This window comes from Gopherus evgoodei, chromosome 17 (genome assembly GCF_007399415.2).
Source record: "Gopherus evgoodei ecotype Sinaloan lineage chromosome 17, rGopEvg1_v1.p, whole genome shotgun sequence".
Taxonomy (NCBI): domain Eukaryota; kingdom Metazoa; phylum Chordata; order Testudines; family Testudinidae; genus Gopherus; species Gopherus evgoodei.
The window spans coordinates 10054936-10067215 of NC_044338.1; the positions used below are offsets into that span (position 1 = coordinate 10054936).

The following is a 12280-nucleotide window of genomic DNA, read 5'->3' on the forward strand; positions in this document are numbered from 1 at the left end:
CACTAGGGCACATTACTTCGGTGGTGTGCGTCCATGGTCCCAGGCTACCGTCGATTTCCGGAGCGGTGCACTCTGGGTAGCTCAGTAAAAGAATGGGGCCAATAACTTCGATTTCCGTCCACACTAACCGTAAATTGATATAGTAATATCGATTTTAAGGTTACTCCTCTCGTTGAGCAGGAGTACAGAAATCGATTTTAAGACCCCTTAAAATCGATTTTAAGTGCCTTGTAGTGTGGACGGGTACAGCGTTAAATCGATTTAATGCTGTAGTGTGGACCAGGCCAATGAGAGACAGTCCCTGCCCTCTGAGCTTGCGCACTTGAAAAGGATGAGAGGAAAAGGGAGGGAGTGAAAATGGAGGCCCAGAGAGGGGAAGTGCCTTGGTCCAGGTTACACGGTGGTAGAGTTGGGAATAGGACCCTGTGTCCACTGGACCAGAGTGGATCTGAAAATGCCTGCTGTCACTTTTAAGCCTCGTCCTTCAACCCTCTCTGATTTCCAGAGGTGTTGAGCATCCACAGCTCCCGTTGGCTGGATTTGTGGGTGCTCACCTCTTGTGCGGATCAGATACACCAGAGCCCTAATTGTTAGTGGGGGAGATGTGAGTTTGGAAGCCAGTTGGGCTTCCAGAGTAAGGGGACAGAGAACATCATGGTGGCTAATGGCCTAAGTCCAAGTGCCATTGGAAGGGGACGAAGCACTGAATAAGTGTGGCTAATTGTGGGGACCGGGCTGGCCTGTTAAGGGAGTCTCTCATGATCGCTGACTTATTCCTCAATCACACAAATCGCGATTTCCATGTGCTTTTCTTTGTTGATCATTTTAAACAGAAAGACGACATGGAGGCAATTCTTGGCTATCTCTCCCTTCATCAGTCAGCAGATAGCTTGACTTTGAAATGGACTCCCAATCAGCTCATGAACGGAACATTGAGGGACTCTGAGCTTGAGAGAAGGTAACATTTCCTTTGCTATGTCTCTGTCTTGTTAGCTGTGTCAAGCATACAGGAGTAAGAGACAAGCAACAATGCTGATTTAACTGAAGGGAGCATGGTCCATCAAATAGGGCACTGGGCTAGGAATCAGGAGACCAGGTTCTATTTCCGGATTCTGCCACTGGCCTGCTGTGTGTTCTTGAGTGAGTCACTCCACTTTGCTGTTGTCTGCTTTATCTATTTAGATGGTAACCCGTTTGGGCCAGGTGCTGTCACTTACCATATGTTTGTACAGGGCCTCGCACAACGGGGCCTTGACCTGAATGGGGATTGCTAGGTGCTGTCATACAAATAGTAGTAATAATAAAATGTAAGGATATTTCAGCCGTTTTTTGAAATAATTTAGTATGAAACAAATTCTGGAAACTAAGAAAAATTAGTAAGATTTGCTGGGTGGCAAAGCTGAAATATTTCTTGCTATGAATTTGTGCTCACTGGGATAGCGAGGATCACAGAGAGAGACAGACATACACACAGTGTGACCCTAGCATACATCAGATCATATGCTTTTGCAAACAATATAATCCAGATTTAAGACCCATTGTAAAGGAGCAAATCTTATTTCAGCGATCCAGGGTTGCAGAACTAAACGTCTGCCTCCCTTTATCACGAGTCTCATTTTTCATGTGCCTCCCATCGCAGGATCTCAAAGCACTTTATAATCCATCCTCAAAGCAGCCCTATGATATGATTATCCCTGATTAGAAGAGCGGTCCCTCTAATGCAGTACTCTGTCTCAGATAGCAGCCAGTACTTGCTGTTTCAGAGAGAGAAACCCTGCAGTAGGAAGTTGTCGTAGAATATGTCCCTATGAAATGTTTCTTTCTAACCCCCTAGAGGTTTCATATCCCTTCAAAGCTGTTTTAATTCTTACCGTTATAACTCAGGAGTGTTTTGCATTGGTTAGGAAGCTCCAATCCTTCTTTGAGTCCCACTTTGCTCTTGATCTCAATAATAAGCTTCTAACCTGTGCAAATTATTGTCGCAGTTTAAGTGTGGGATCTTGCTTCCATTGAATTTCATGGGCGCATGCGACATTGGGCCCTCTGGGGCTTGACTTCTGTCACATGTTATTTGTGGCAAAATAGAACCCAGGTGTCCTGAATCCCAACCACAAAACCATCTCGAGTGTTATGCTCTGGGCACTTGATTCTTGTATTTTAGCCAGTAGATTAGTACTATTTGCATGGGAGGGCAGTGACTGTGAAGCGTCAGGCTCCAGGACTATATGGTATGCTAAACTAGTCTCTCTGCCTTTTACTTCACCATAAATTCCTCATAATCGGCCAAGTTTAGTAAGCTGCTCTTAATTTAGTGCAGTGCCTGTGCTTTTACTGGGCAGTCTGGCCACTGATTATTAAAACATTACATCTCTTGCATTTTTTTTTCCTTTTAGTGTGTACTGGGACTACGCCTTAATAGTGCCGTTCAGTCAGATTGTCTGCATTCACTGCCATCAGCAACGTAAGCATAAACCTCCTCATCCCACGGGCTGCCGCAAAGGCTCAAGGGCCTTTTTTTCTGCAGGGGGAATGTTAACACTCTTCGTGTTTTATTTTGCTGCCTCTTCGGCGTTTATTTCCCTGCAGGCAGGCAGTGGTTTATCTTTAAGTTTCTTCGTGGAAAGAGCCAATGAGAACTTCTCAGCGTAAAACTGTTCCAACAGTCTCTTAAGGCTTGACTTTGTCCTAAGTGTTAATGTAACACAATGCTTCTGGGTGGGTTGTTGGCAGCAGGGATCACACCTGGGACCTATGAATCTAAAAGCATGAGCCTCTCCTCTAAAGGATCCAGCTGTGTTAGCCAAGGCTGCAGCAGGCTCAATCCTCTCCCGATATGGCCGCACCACTACAAGCTGTGGGTGCTCAGTTGCTCTGAAAATCTGGCCTCTACTTTTTAATTATTGGATGCCAAGTAATTTTATTTAAAAAAATTACTAAAAATATTTACGCAGCATTGTTGTAGCCGTGTTGGTCCCAGGATATTAGAGAGACGAGATGGGTGAGGGGATATCTTTTATTGGACCAACTTTAATTGGTGGGAGAGACAAACTTTCCAGCTTACACAGAGCTCTTCTTCTGGTCTGGGAAAGGTCCTCTGAGTGTCACAGTTAAACACAAAGAGGAACAGATTGTTTAGCATAAGTAATTAATATTTCAAGGGACCACTCAAGATGAAGTAGCCAGTTAACACCTCTCCAGTCATAGAGGGAAAGGAGGAAAAAAAATGAAACAAGAAATGCCAAATCTGCAGCTGTATCTCCATTGCTAGGATGATCAGCACCCCCACAACACACCTTTCAAGAGCCGTGGGTCCTACACGTGCCCATCGCAACATTCACTGCACTAAATAACACCGGGGTGAGTGAAACGGGACCATCACGACACTCTTGAATGAACACAGAGAAAAATTATAAAGGATAAAAACAGCATATCCCCAGTGGGTGAACACTTTTCATAAAGCCAATGCTCTAGCCATCAGTCTTCAGGAAATCTACACAACATCCTCAAAAGACAAGTTTAAGTTCATAACTTTATTCAGTTCATAACTTTATTTAGATTTTTAGTGTCTAGCAGACACACTGGCTTATTACAACAATCTATGACCCACTATCCACCCCCACAGCTTGTTTTATAGCATCAAATGACCTTGCTATACTTATACATAAATATATACTCAACAGGGACATAAATAAATATAAATACAGATACTCAATGGGGACATAGCTCACTAGAACAATTTGTAACACACCACGCTGCCTGCAGCTCTTAACTGCCCACTTCAAACCCTTTTAGGCAGAAAAATCTACTTCTCAGCGGTTACTGCCTCCAGCATGCTACCCCTTCTGCTAAACAATCTCCCCAACTTGTAATTATCTCAGACACTCGGCTTCCTTCCCCAGTCCTGGTAATGTACAAATAGCAGACAGAACATTTTTTCTCCAATCCGGGGGAAAAATCTCGCAAATCACTCCTTTGTCCCCAGGGGCTAGGAAAGTCACCCAGGCGATGGGAGACCCTTGGCCGCATCCCTTGCTCTGTGAAGGGGTTTGGATTAGGGCCTCCTACTTCCCAGGCAACTTTAAAGGGGGATGTCCTTGTTCAAACACTCTCCATTTCTCCGGGACAAGCATCCTCCAAAGAAAGCAAGGGCGTTTCAATAGGGAGGTCCCAGGAAGTCCCCTCAAAGGCCAGGAAACTCAGTGCAAATCCCTTCTTAACAGGCAGAACCAGGATTTGAGCCAGGATCCCCCACTTCCTAAGTGAGTAACCAACCACTGGACTAGGGAGTGATTCTAACTTTTCAGCTGGTTCAAACCATACTTAGAGTGAAGCAGGCAAGAAGGAAAGCCACCCCTTCCCCAAGTACAGCTCCTAGCCCTGTGATTGCAGCACTTAGCTGAGAGATGCCTTCCCCTCATCAAACAGAGGGGAGAATTGAACCAGAGTCTCCCACATCCTGGTAAGGAACCAAGCCACGGAACTATAAAGGGATTCATATAGGGGCTGTGGCCCAATCACTGTGTAAGTATTTTTGAAGTGGACCAACATCAACAGGAGAAGACAAGCAACCCACAGCAGAATAGCCCTTAGTTCAGTGATTAGGATACTCACTTGAGAGATGGCAGAGCACTACTCAAATCCCTTCTCATCAGGCGGGGGGCACCTAAATCCAGGGTGGGGGGCTCATATCTGCATCACTTTATACAAAGAGCAGACAGAACATTTTTTCTCCAGTCAGTCCAGTCTACAAATGACGACAAATATTTTTGATGTATTACATGAGTGGTTTCTAACCCGTGGGGCGGGGCTCCCAGGAGTCGGCAGACTAGGTCTAAGGGATCCATCAAAGATTATCTAGAGCTGTGGTTTTCCAAATGTGGCCCAGGGTCCGCTGGGGGGTCCACAGACTATGTCTAAGTTTTCCAAAGCAGCCCACACCTTATGGGTCCATAAATGAAAAAAGACTGAAAACCATTATATTATATGGTGCAAACAAACTCGTACTGTTGGGCAGCTACACAATTTTTCTTTAACCAAAGGCAAAAAAGTATAGAAAAACGTATAAAAATATATTGACTGGGGGCTAAATATTTCCCCAACTTTCCCAAACAGTACTATTTTGAGCATATCGTTGCCTGATTATATTTAGAATATTTCTGCCAATTTAGGTCAAAATCAGACTGTTTCTGTGAGATATGGCCCTTTCTGTGATTTTATGTTTTGGGGGGGGAGGTTGGATTAGATGTTCAAGGAAGATTAACCATTATGTGATATAGAAAACCTGCACCACTGCTAGCCCCTACGTCCATCCTGATGAGGAGCATCAGCTCTGTGCCTGACATGTGAGCATAATGAAATGAACGTCCAAAATGGATTCAGGCTGTGTGATCCGAGGTGCCTATGGTAGTGAAATTGCCAAAGTCAGGGAAGGCTGCAAAAAGAAGAACAGATTCTCCCAAGGATGGTGGTTTTCAGCAACCAGTCACAAACTCTGCTCCTGATTCCCCTCTACTACTGGTTATTGAGCAGCCAAAACAAAAAATCATGCAGCCCCCTTTACTGCATTCCAGTCTCAGGCGTTCAATCAGCACATAGACCCAGTACAGTGAGAAGTTATTTAAAACTCTGCTCACTATGCAAAATGTTCTTCTGGTTCCCAGAGGGCCAGCCACATCATCAGATGAATACTAGTTTGGATCTTACCCAAAATACCACGCTGCCAGCCCATCCTTTAGTAGCTAAAACTAAAGGTTGGTTATAAAAGAAAGGAAAGAGAAAAGAGTTGTTAAGTGGCCAAAGCAGTCAGATCCATACATAGGAATTCAGAGTCCATTTATCAGGTTCTTATCAGCATTGATGAGTTTGCTGGCTTGTAAAGTCCCTCAGGAACACATCAACAGCTTGGATGGGTCTATCAGTCCTTCGTTCAAACCTTCAGTTTGTAAAGAAGTTAGTCCAGAGGTGAGGAGCAGGATTCAAGACAAAATGGAGAAGATGCAGCTGCCTTTTTATATTCTTTGCCATGTGGCCTGTACATCCTTCATTCCAAACACAAGCACATGGACATGGAAAAGCTCTTGGACTAGTCCCCTGTCCACAGCCATGTCCAGCTGACTCATTAGTGTAGCCGTGGCTTCTCTCAATAGGTTAATTATACAGCCGATTGCCTTTGATGGACCATTAAGCAGGCTGGATAGTGCTGATGCCAGTCTGTCTGGAGGTATCACACAGAAACACAGCACAAGTTTGAGATATCAATAGACCACGCATTTATAACTCCCAATACAAAGATGATGCATACGAATAAACAAGATTATCATGCTTAGCAAATCATAACTTTTCCACTGATACCTTATATGGCATATCTTGCAAGATTCATTGCCATTTTGTAATATTGGTATCAATAATATTAGAAATGGTCACCCATATTCCATACAGCAACGGGCTGGTAGACTATCTGTTTTTTAAAACATGCTGTAGACATCATTAAAAAAAAATCAATGTTCATTGCCTGCCAAGGCTCCCTTTACTCATAGACTTTAAGGTCAGAAGGGACCATTATGATCATCTAGTCTAACCTCCTGCACAACACAGGCCACAGAATCTCACCCACCCACTCCTGTAACAAACCCTTAACCTGTGTCTGAGTTACTGAAGTCTTCAAATCATGGTTTAAAGACTTCAAGGTGCAGAGAATCCTCCAGCAAGTGACCCATGCCCCACACTGCAGAGGATAGATGGGAAACATCTGGTAAACTTCACTCCCGAGTCTATTTGGTTAGTTATCCTGTAATGCAAAGGGTTTTTGGGGGACAGCCACAAACAGAATCCAGCTTCAGAGCGAGGTCAACTGATCATGCTTCTAGCCTAACCAAAGGCCACACAAACATATCCTGGGTTCTCTTTTGCAGCGGAAAGCGGAGGGACGTTAGTCTTGGTGAGTCAGGATGGGATCCAGAGACCTCCACTCCATTTCCCACAGGGAAGTCATCTCCTTGCTTTCCTTTCCTGCCTGGAAAACGGCCTTCTGCCTCGAGGACAATTAGACCCACCACTTTGGTCACAGCAGGGCAAGGTACTGTCAGGCTGAGAGCCAGTGTCTTGAACTATAAGTTCTTTGAGGCCAGGTTGGTCTTAGTGTGTCTGTCCAGCAGCACCCAGCACAATGGAGCCAGGGGGCTCTGGGGAGCTACTGTCATGCAAATAATAAACTCAGGGCCTGGGGAGGAATCTAAATGCAAAATAAACAACCCCACTGATTAGCCCCTAAACTGTCTGACTTGTTTATAAGGACACAGATTCCATAACAACCTGATTATAGGATCACCACTGAACCAGTGCTATAGACACATTAAAAAGGTATTTGAAAATGATGTGGACAAATGCTCCTGACCAGCCGCAACCTGATACCACCCCTGGTGATATCACCTAACTGATGGACTGTTGCCATTAGGGCACCTTCCCTATATCCTGACGAAGTCTTTTCTCCATTCCCTTCAATGACCACCTTCCCCTGGGTACATAAGTTCCATAGGCAGTGGCATCATGTCTCTCATCCAAGACTTGGATTTTTCAAAGGAAGTGATGGGAACATGGTGCCCCATTCCTAGTCAATGGGAGCTGTGTACCCAGCTCCATTGAAAAACCACCATTTGCTAGGCCAGGTACCTGCAGCCCATTCATCTAAAGTCTTGGAGCCACCTTCTGAGTCTATTTTGACACTGTTCCATTGCACCACTTCATCTCTTGGTAACTACTGGGTCATTTTCACTGTAGGGTAAAGTATTTCCAAAGCTCCGGAAACGAAATAGTAACAAGTCAGTGGAGCTGGAGGAAATGCCACATGAGGAGTCTGCTACGGACTATGTCTTCAGGATTATCTATCCAGGACACAGGCACGATAACAGTAAGTGGCTTCATTGTTCTTTCATTTAAAAAACAAAACAAAACCAAGAAGAGTGGTATGCTGGGATCTGTGGGGGGAAAGAGACAACCCAGATTTTTTTAAGGGGATATTGCCACAGAGGTGTTCAGCCTTGTTAGGTCATTAGGGTCCATGCTATAGTTTACTGTGGGTTTTCTTAAAGCTATAAATCAGGTTCTAAAACGTCATTGCACCGCGACTCCCTTCTGACAACAAAAATTACCACACAACCACAGGAGGGGGGACCGAAGCTAAACCAAAGCCCAATCCCCCCCCGCCCAAGGTAGGGGGGCTTAGGCTTCGGCTTTAGCCTTGGGCCGCAGCAAGTCTAAGGCTGCCCCTGGCGACCCCATTAAAATGGAGTCCCCGACCCACAGTTTGAGAATCGGTGCTATAAAACCTTCATTGCCCCAAACAGAAATGGAGCGTCCTACTCTTAGAGCTGCCCTGTGTTCTCCAGCTGAACCCTATGCAAAACTTTCACGGAGGCAGCCGGACTTTCAAACGGAGACCAGATGCAAAAAAATCCCCATGGCTAATCCAACAGCAATTCTGCTCTAAAAATGAAGGGTATTTCTATTATGCAGGCAGCTTCCTAGCAAGATTGTTATTAAAAGGAGAAGAGATTAATGCTAACCGTAAAAAAAAAAAAATGACAACCCTCCCTCAAACAAACAAACACACCCAAAATCCTGGCATTCTCTACTGAAGTTTCACAATAAGTAGGGGAGAGAACCCACACCCAAACCCCTTCCTCTCTTCTGTGAATCTGAACTCTCTCCATACAAGAGAGCTTGCATGCTGGTTCTCTAGCAGTAGGTTCATTTTCACGTCCATTGGTGGAGAAGTAGAGATGTTTGGCTCATGGTCCCAAGTTTAAAGGGGATTTGGATCCAATGTTCCCATTCAGGTTCATCACAGCTAGAAAGTGGCAAAATCAATTAAACACCCCCACCCACTTGCTCCCCCCAGAGAATAGGCCATAAGAAGTCAAGCGTTAGCCTCAACCCAGCCTGTGAGGGAATGTTTACACTGCAAATAAAACACTCAGGTCTGGTCCATGTCAGCTTACTCGAGCTCATGGGGCTATAAAACTGAGCCTGAGCTCTGGGACCCTCCCTCCTTGCAGAATCTCAGAGCTGGGCATGCAGTCTGCTCCCGCCAGCAGGAGGCGCTGCAGATTGTGTGGACACATGCTGCTGTTCATGTCCGGTTGAAATCTGGCCCATGGAGTGCGTGTTCTTCTCCTTGAGAAATGTCTCTCTCCCACCCAGGTGCGAGGGAGTTCCCAGAGTCTCTCCAAAGCTCTGACTCCTCTGTCTGTGCTGAACGTGTCCTTTGAGACTTCTCCTAGAACCAAGTCCTCTCTTCTTATGCTCCTCTTTCACTATTTTCTTTGAGCAGTAACTATTAACTACCACCACTTAGCTGCCAGCCGTTCTGCCTCCGTCGATGACGACGAGGAGGAGGAAGACCGGCTCCACGCAATGCTCTCAATGATCTGCTCTCGGAACCTCACAGCTCCTAATAGGATGAAAGGTTTTTATCCGGCGCCCCCAGCCCTGCCCCTTCAGTGCGCTGTGGCAGCGTCACCCCAGTGATGCATACAACAGTGTTGGCATTATGGCAAGACAAATGTTTTTCATTCATGCCAGGGGTGGGAAGGCACCAAAAAGCTGGGGGGAGCAGGGTTAGCAGCACCTTTCCTCCCCATCTCAAGGTAGGATCCATGAGAATGAACAACAGAGCCGTCTCGCTTCCAGAATCTACCTCCCCCAGACTCCCCGCTGAAGAGTTAAGTCACGACTCATGGTGTGTGCTCACACAGGGAAGTAGCGGAGAAAAGGGGACCCCTTACTTTGCTGCATGGGAGGTGGTGGGACGAGGGGAAGCCCTCCACCTGTGCAGCTTAAAAGGTAGCAATAAGTAAGATGCGCTGAGTAAAGGGCTGGTGCAGATTATACCCCCTCAGTTCGTGCGGGGAAACAAGAATCAAGTTGTAAATTAGATATAGCAAAAAAGGACCCACGGCAGCAAGTCTCAGGGTGATTGTGCAATCTGCCCTTAAATGCACATGGAGACTTGTACAGACCAAGCAGCTTTTCACGCACAAGTGCCCTCCTGTTCACTTACTGTGTGGATTTCAAATGATAGGTTACCATATTTCTTACTGTACAACAGGCTCTGCTCCCATCAAAAATACAGCCCATTCACTCACCCTCAAACTATTCATGATACACTTGATTATGCCAGAAGACCTTCATCCCAGCAGAGATGAGGCAATTGGCCCTGGCTGTATAGTTCTGGAGACTTAGAATCCCTCCTGTCTTAAAGGAGGAAAGTGACCGGAGTTCACCCTGTGGAGCAGAAAACTGTCTGCTGGACAGATGGAATTCTAAGGCTCCAGAAATGAAGCTAAATTGGCTCAAGAACAGAACAAAAAGAAAAAAAAATTCTGCAAAAACGGTCATTAAGATTTCCTTTGTTGAAATGTTCAGCCCAGTTCTACTCAAGCATTACCTCTCCTGGGTTCATGGCTGTCCCAGGACTAAACTCATTCAAGAGAAACCCTCCTCCTTCCTTAGCTGCAGTATCTGTCACTGTACAATTTCCATGTCAAAAGTCTTGGCTTGGAGCTGTCGTGTCTGCAGGTGCCATAGATTTAACACGCGCATCCTTTCGCAAAAGAACATTCGCAGACTGAGTGATTACAGGAATCCATCTTTTCCGTGTTCCTCAGAGCTCTCACATACCTTTAAATGCAGAGCAATGGGTTTAGTGCTAAGTGGATGTCATCCCTGGCTTGGTGACACTAGCTGTAAGAATGAGAGGATAACTTCCCTTGGTCCATTCTACTCTGGCCTCTGCTGGGACTGCCATGATGCCATTTTGTTGTTATGTGGACCCCTGTCCACTGTGATCCCCATCGGTTGCCAAAATAGTCATTAGTTCTGACCACTACTCAGCTGGGCTGGACTCATATTCTACCAAACTGCTCTTAGAAGGGATGGCGGGGAAGAGAACCCCCAAAGCCCTCCTCATCTTGTAGGAAGATAGCGTTTGCAGGAAATATCTGTATAGTAGCTTTCTTGTGCAGATGAGACTTCGAAATGGCTTATGGTAGAAGACCCGTCTGTAACACTGCATGCCTGCAAAGAGGAGACTAAAAATATAAGTTAAATTATTACAACTTCAGCTTTATTTGGTAGCTAATGGATATTTAAAACCCTCCTACTAGATGTCAAGAAACACTGAAAAAAGTAGTTAGCAACCTAACTAGGGCCGCATACCATTTGACTAGTGATTCTTGTCAGTGAGCTAGCTTGGACTATCGTTTGTCTACCCATCAGTGCTCCCTTGAAATAATGACAACACTGTTGTATCTAAGGTTTGCTAGCCATTTTGCTTTTAATTTTTGCAACATGCGTGACTTTTTGCATGTGGCCAAAAGTTGCAGATAAACAACAACAAAAATGAATGAAATGAAGGTGCTGTTCACTCTAATTCTTCACGAATTCAGGTACCTTTCATCTGAATCCTTAGGTTCTGTGGGGTTCTCTCCTTTTAAAGTAGATTGTTTCTTAAAAAAAACCAAAAACTCACCCACTTTTCTTGTCCTTGGAGGGGGAGGGGAAAAAAATCTCAAAACATTTGTTTGTCCAATGGTTTTTATTTGAACCAAATGAGAAGCTGCAGTAAATACTGGGTCATTCAGCTCCTTCCTGAAGAATTAAGGTGAAGAGCATTTTTTTCATTAAACTTTTGTTTTGTAAAGTGAAATATTCATGACTGCTTCCGCATGACCCTGTGCTTTTTATGTTAACATATCTTGTATGATTTCCATGCCGTTAAAATGCTTTATGCTACATTGATGGCTATATCTATATTAAAAATAGAGTCCATCTTCTTTAAAAAAAAAAAAAAAAAAAAAAAGCAGTATTGTTACCTGCAACGGCAGAATGCATGAGACAATTTGGAAGTTCCCCACCCCCGCACTTAACATACATTTTGAAAGCACGGCCCAGAGGATTGGAGTTGCTTGCACATATTAATGCAATGAATGACATCCTGTACTCTGTCTTTTGCCTTAATTTAAATCAAGGGTGAGCTGAAAGGCCAGTTATTTATTAAAAGCACCAGCAGGGATAGAAGAATTTGGGAAGAATTTGGGCCACGATTTTCAAAAGCTACTAGTGATTTTTGGCTGCCCAGCTTCAGACACCTTTCAAGGGGGACCCTGATTTTCAGAATGTGCTAAGCATCCACCCTCCGAAAATCAGGCCTTTAAGGTTTGAAATTGGGCACTCAAAATCTCTAGCTACTTCTGAAAATCTTGGCCTCCTTTTTTTTTTTTTT

The 12280-nt window shown here is 44.8% G+C and overlaps 1 protein-coding gene across 5 annotated transcripts in view; it reads left to right on the forward strand.

Moving 5' to 3' along the window:
- Positions 1 to 12280, forward strand: part of SGSM2 (small G protein signaling modulator 2) — a 128687-nt gene that overhangs the window by 91080 nt on the left and 25327 nt on the right. For 3 of the 5 annotated variants that reach the window (XM_030536781.1, XM_030536783.1, XM_030536785.1), the window contains 5 exons: positions 834 to 958; positions 2394 to 2461; positions 6912 to 7075; positions 7777 to 7906; positions 9329 to 9463. In XM_030536781.1, the coding sequence (XP_030392641.1) occupies positions 834 to 958; positions 2394 to 2461; positions 6912 to 7075; positions 7777 to 7906; positions 9329 to 9463 (622 nt within the window). The remainder of the gene's footprint in view (positions 1 to 833; positions 959 to 2393; positions 2462 to 6911; positions 7076 to 7776; positions 7907 to 9328; positions 9464 to 12280) is intronic. The other 2 variants (XM_030536782.1, XM_030536784.1) reach the window with 2 other exon arrangements.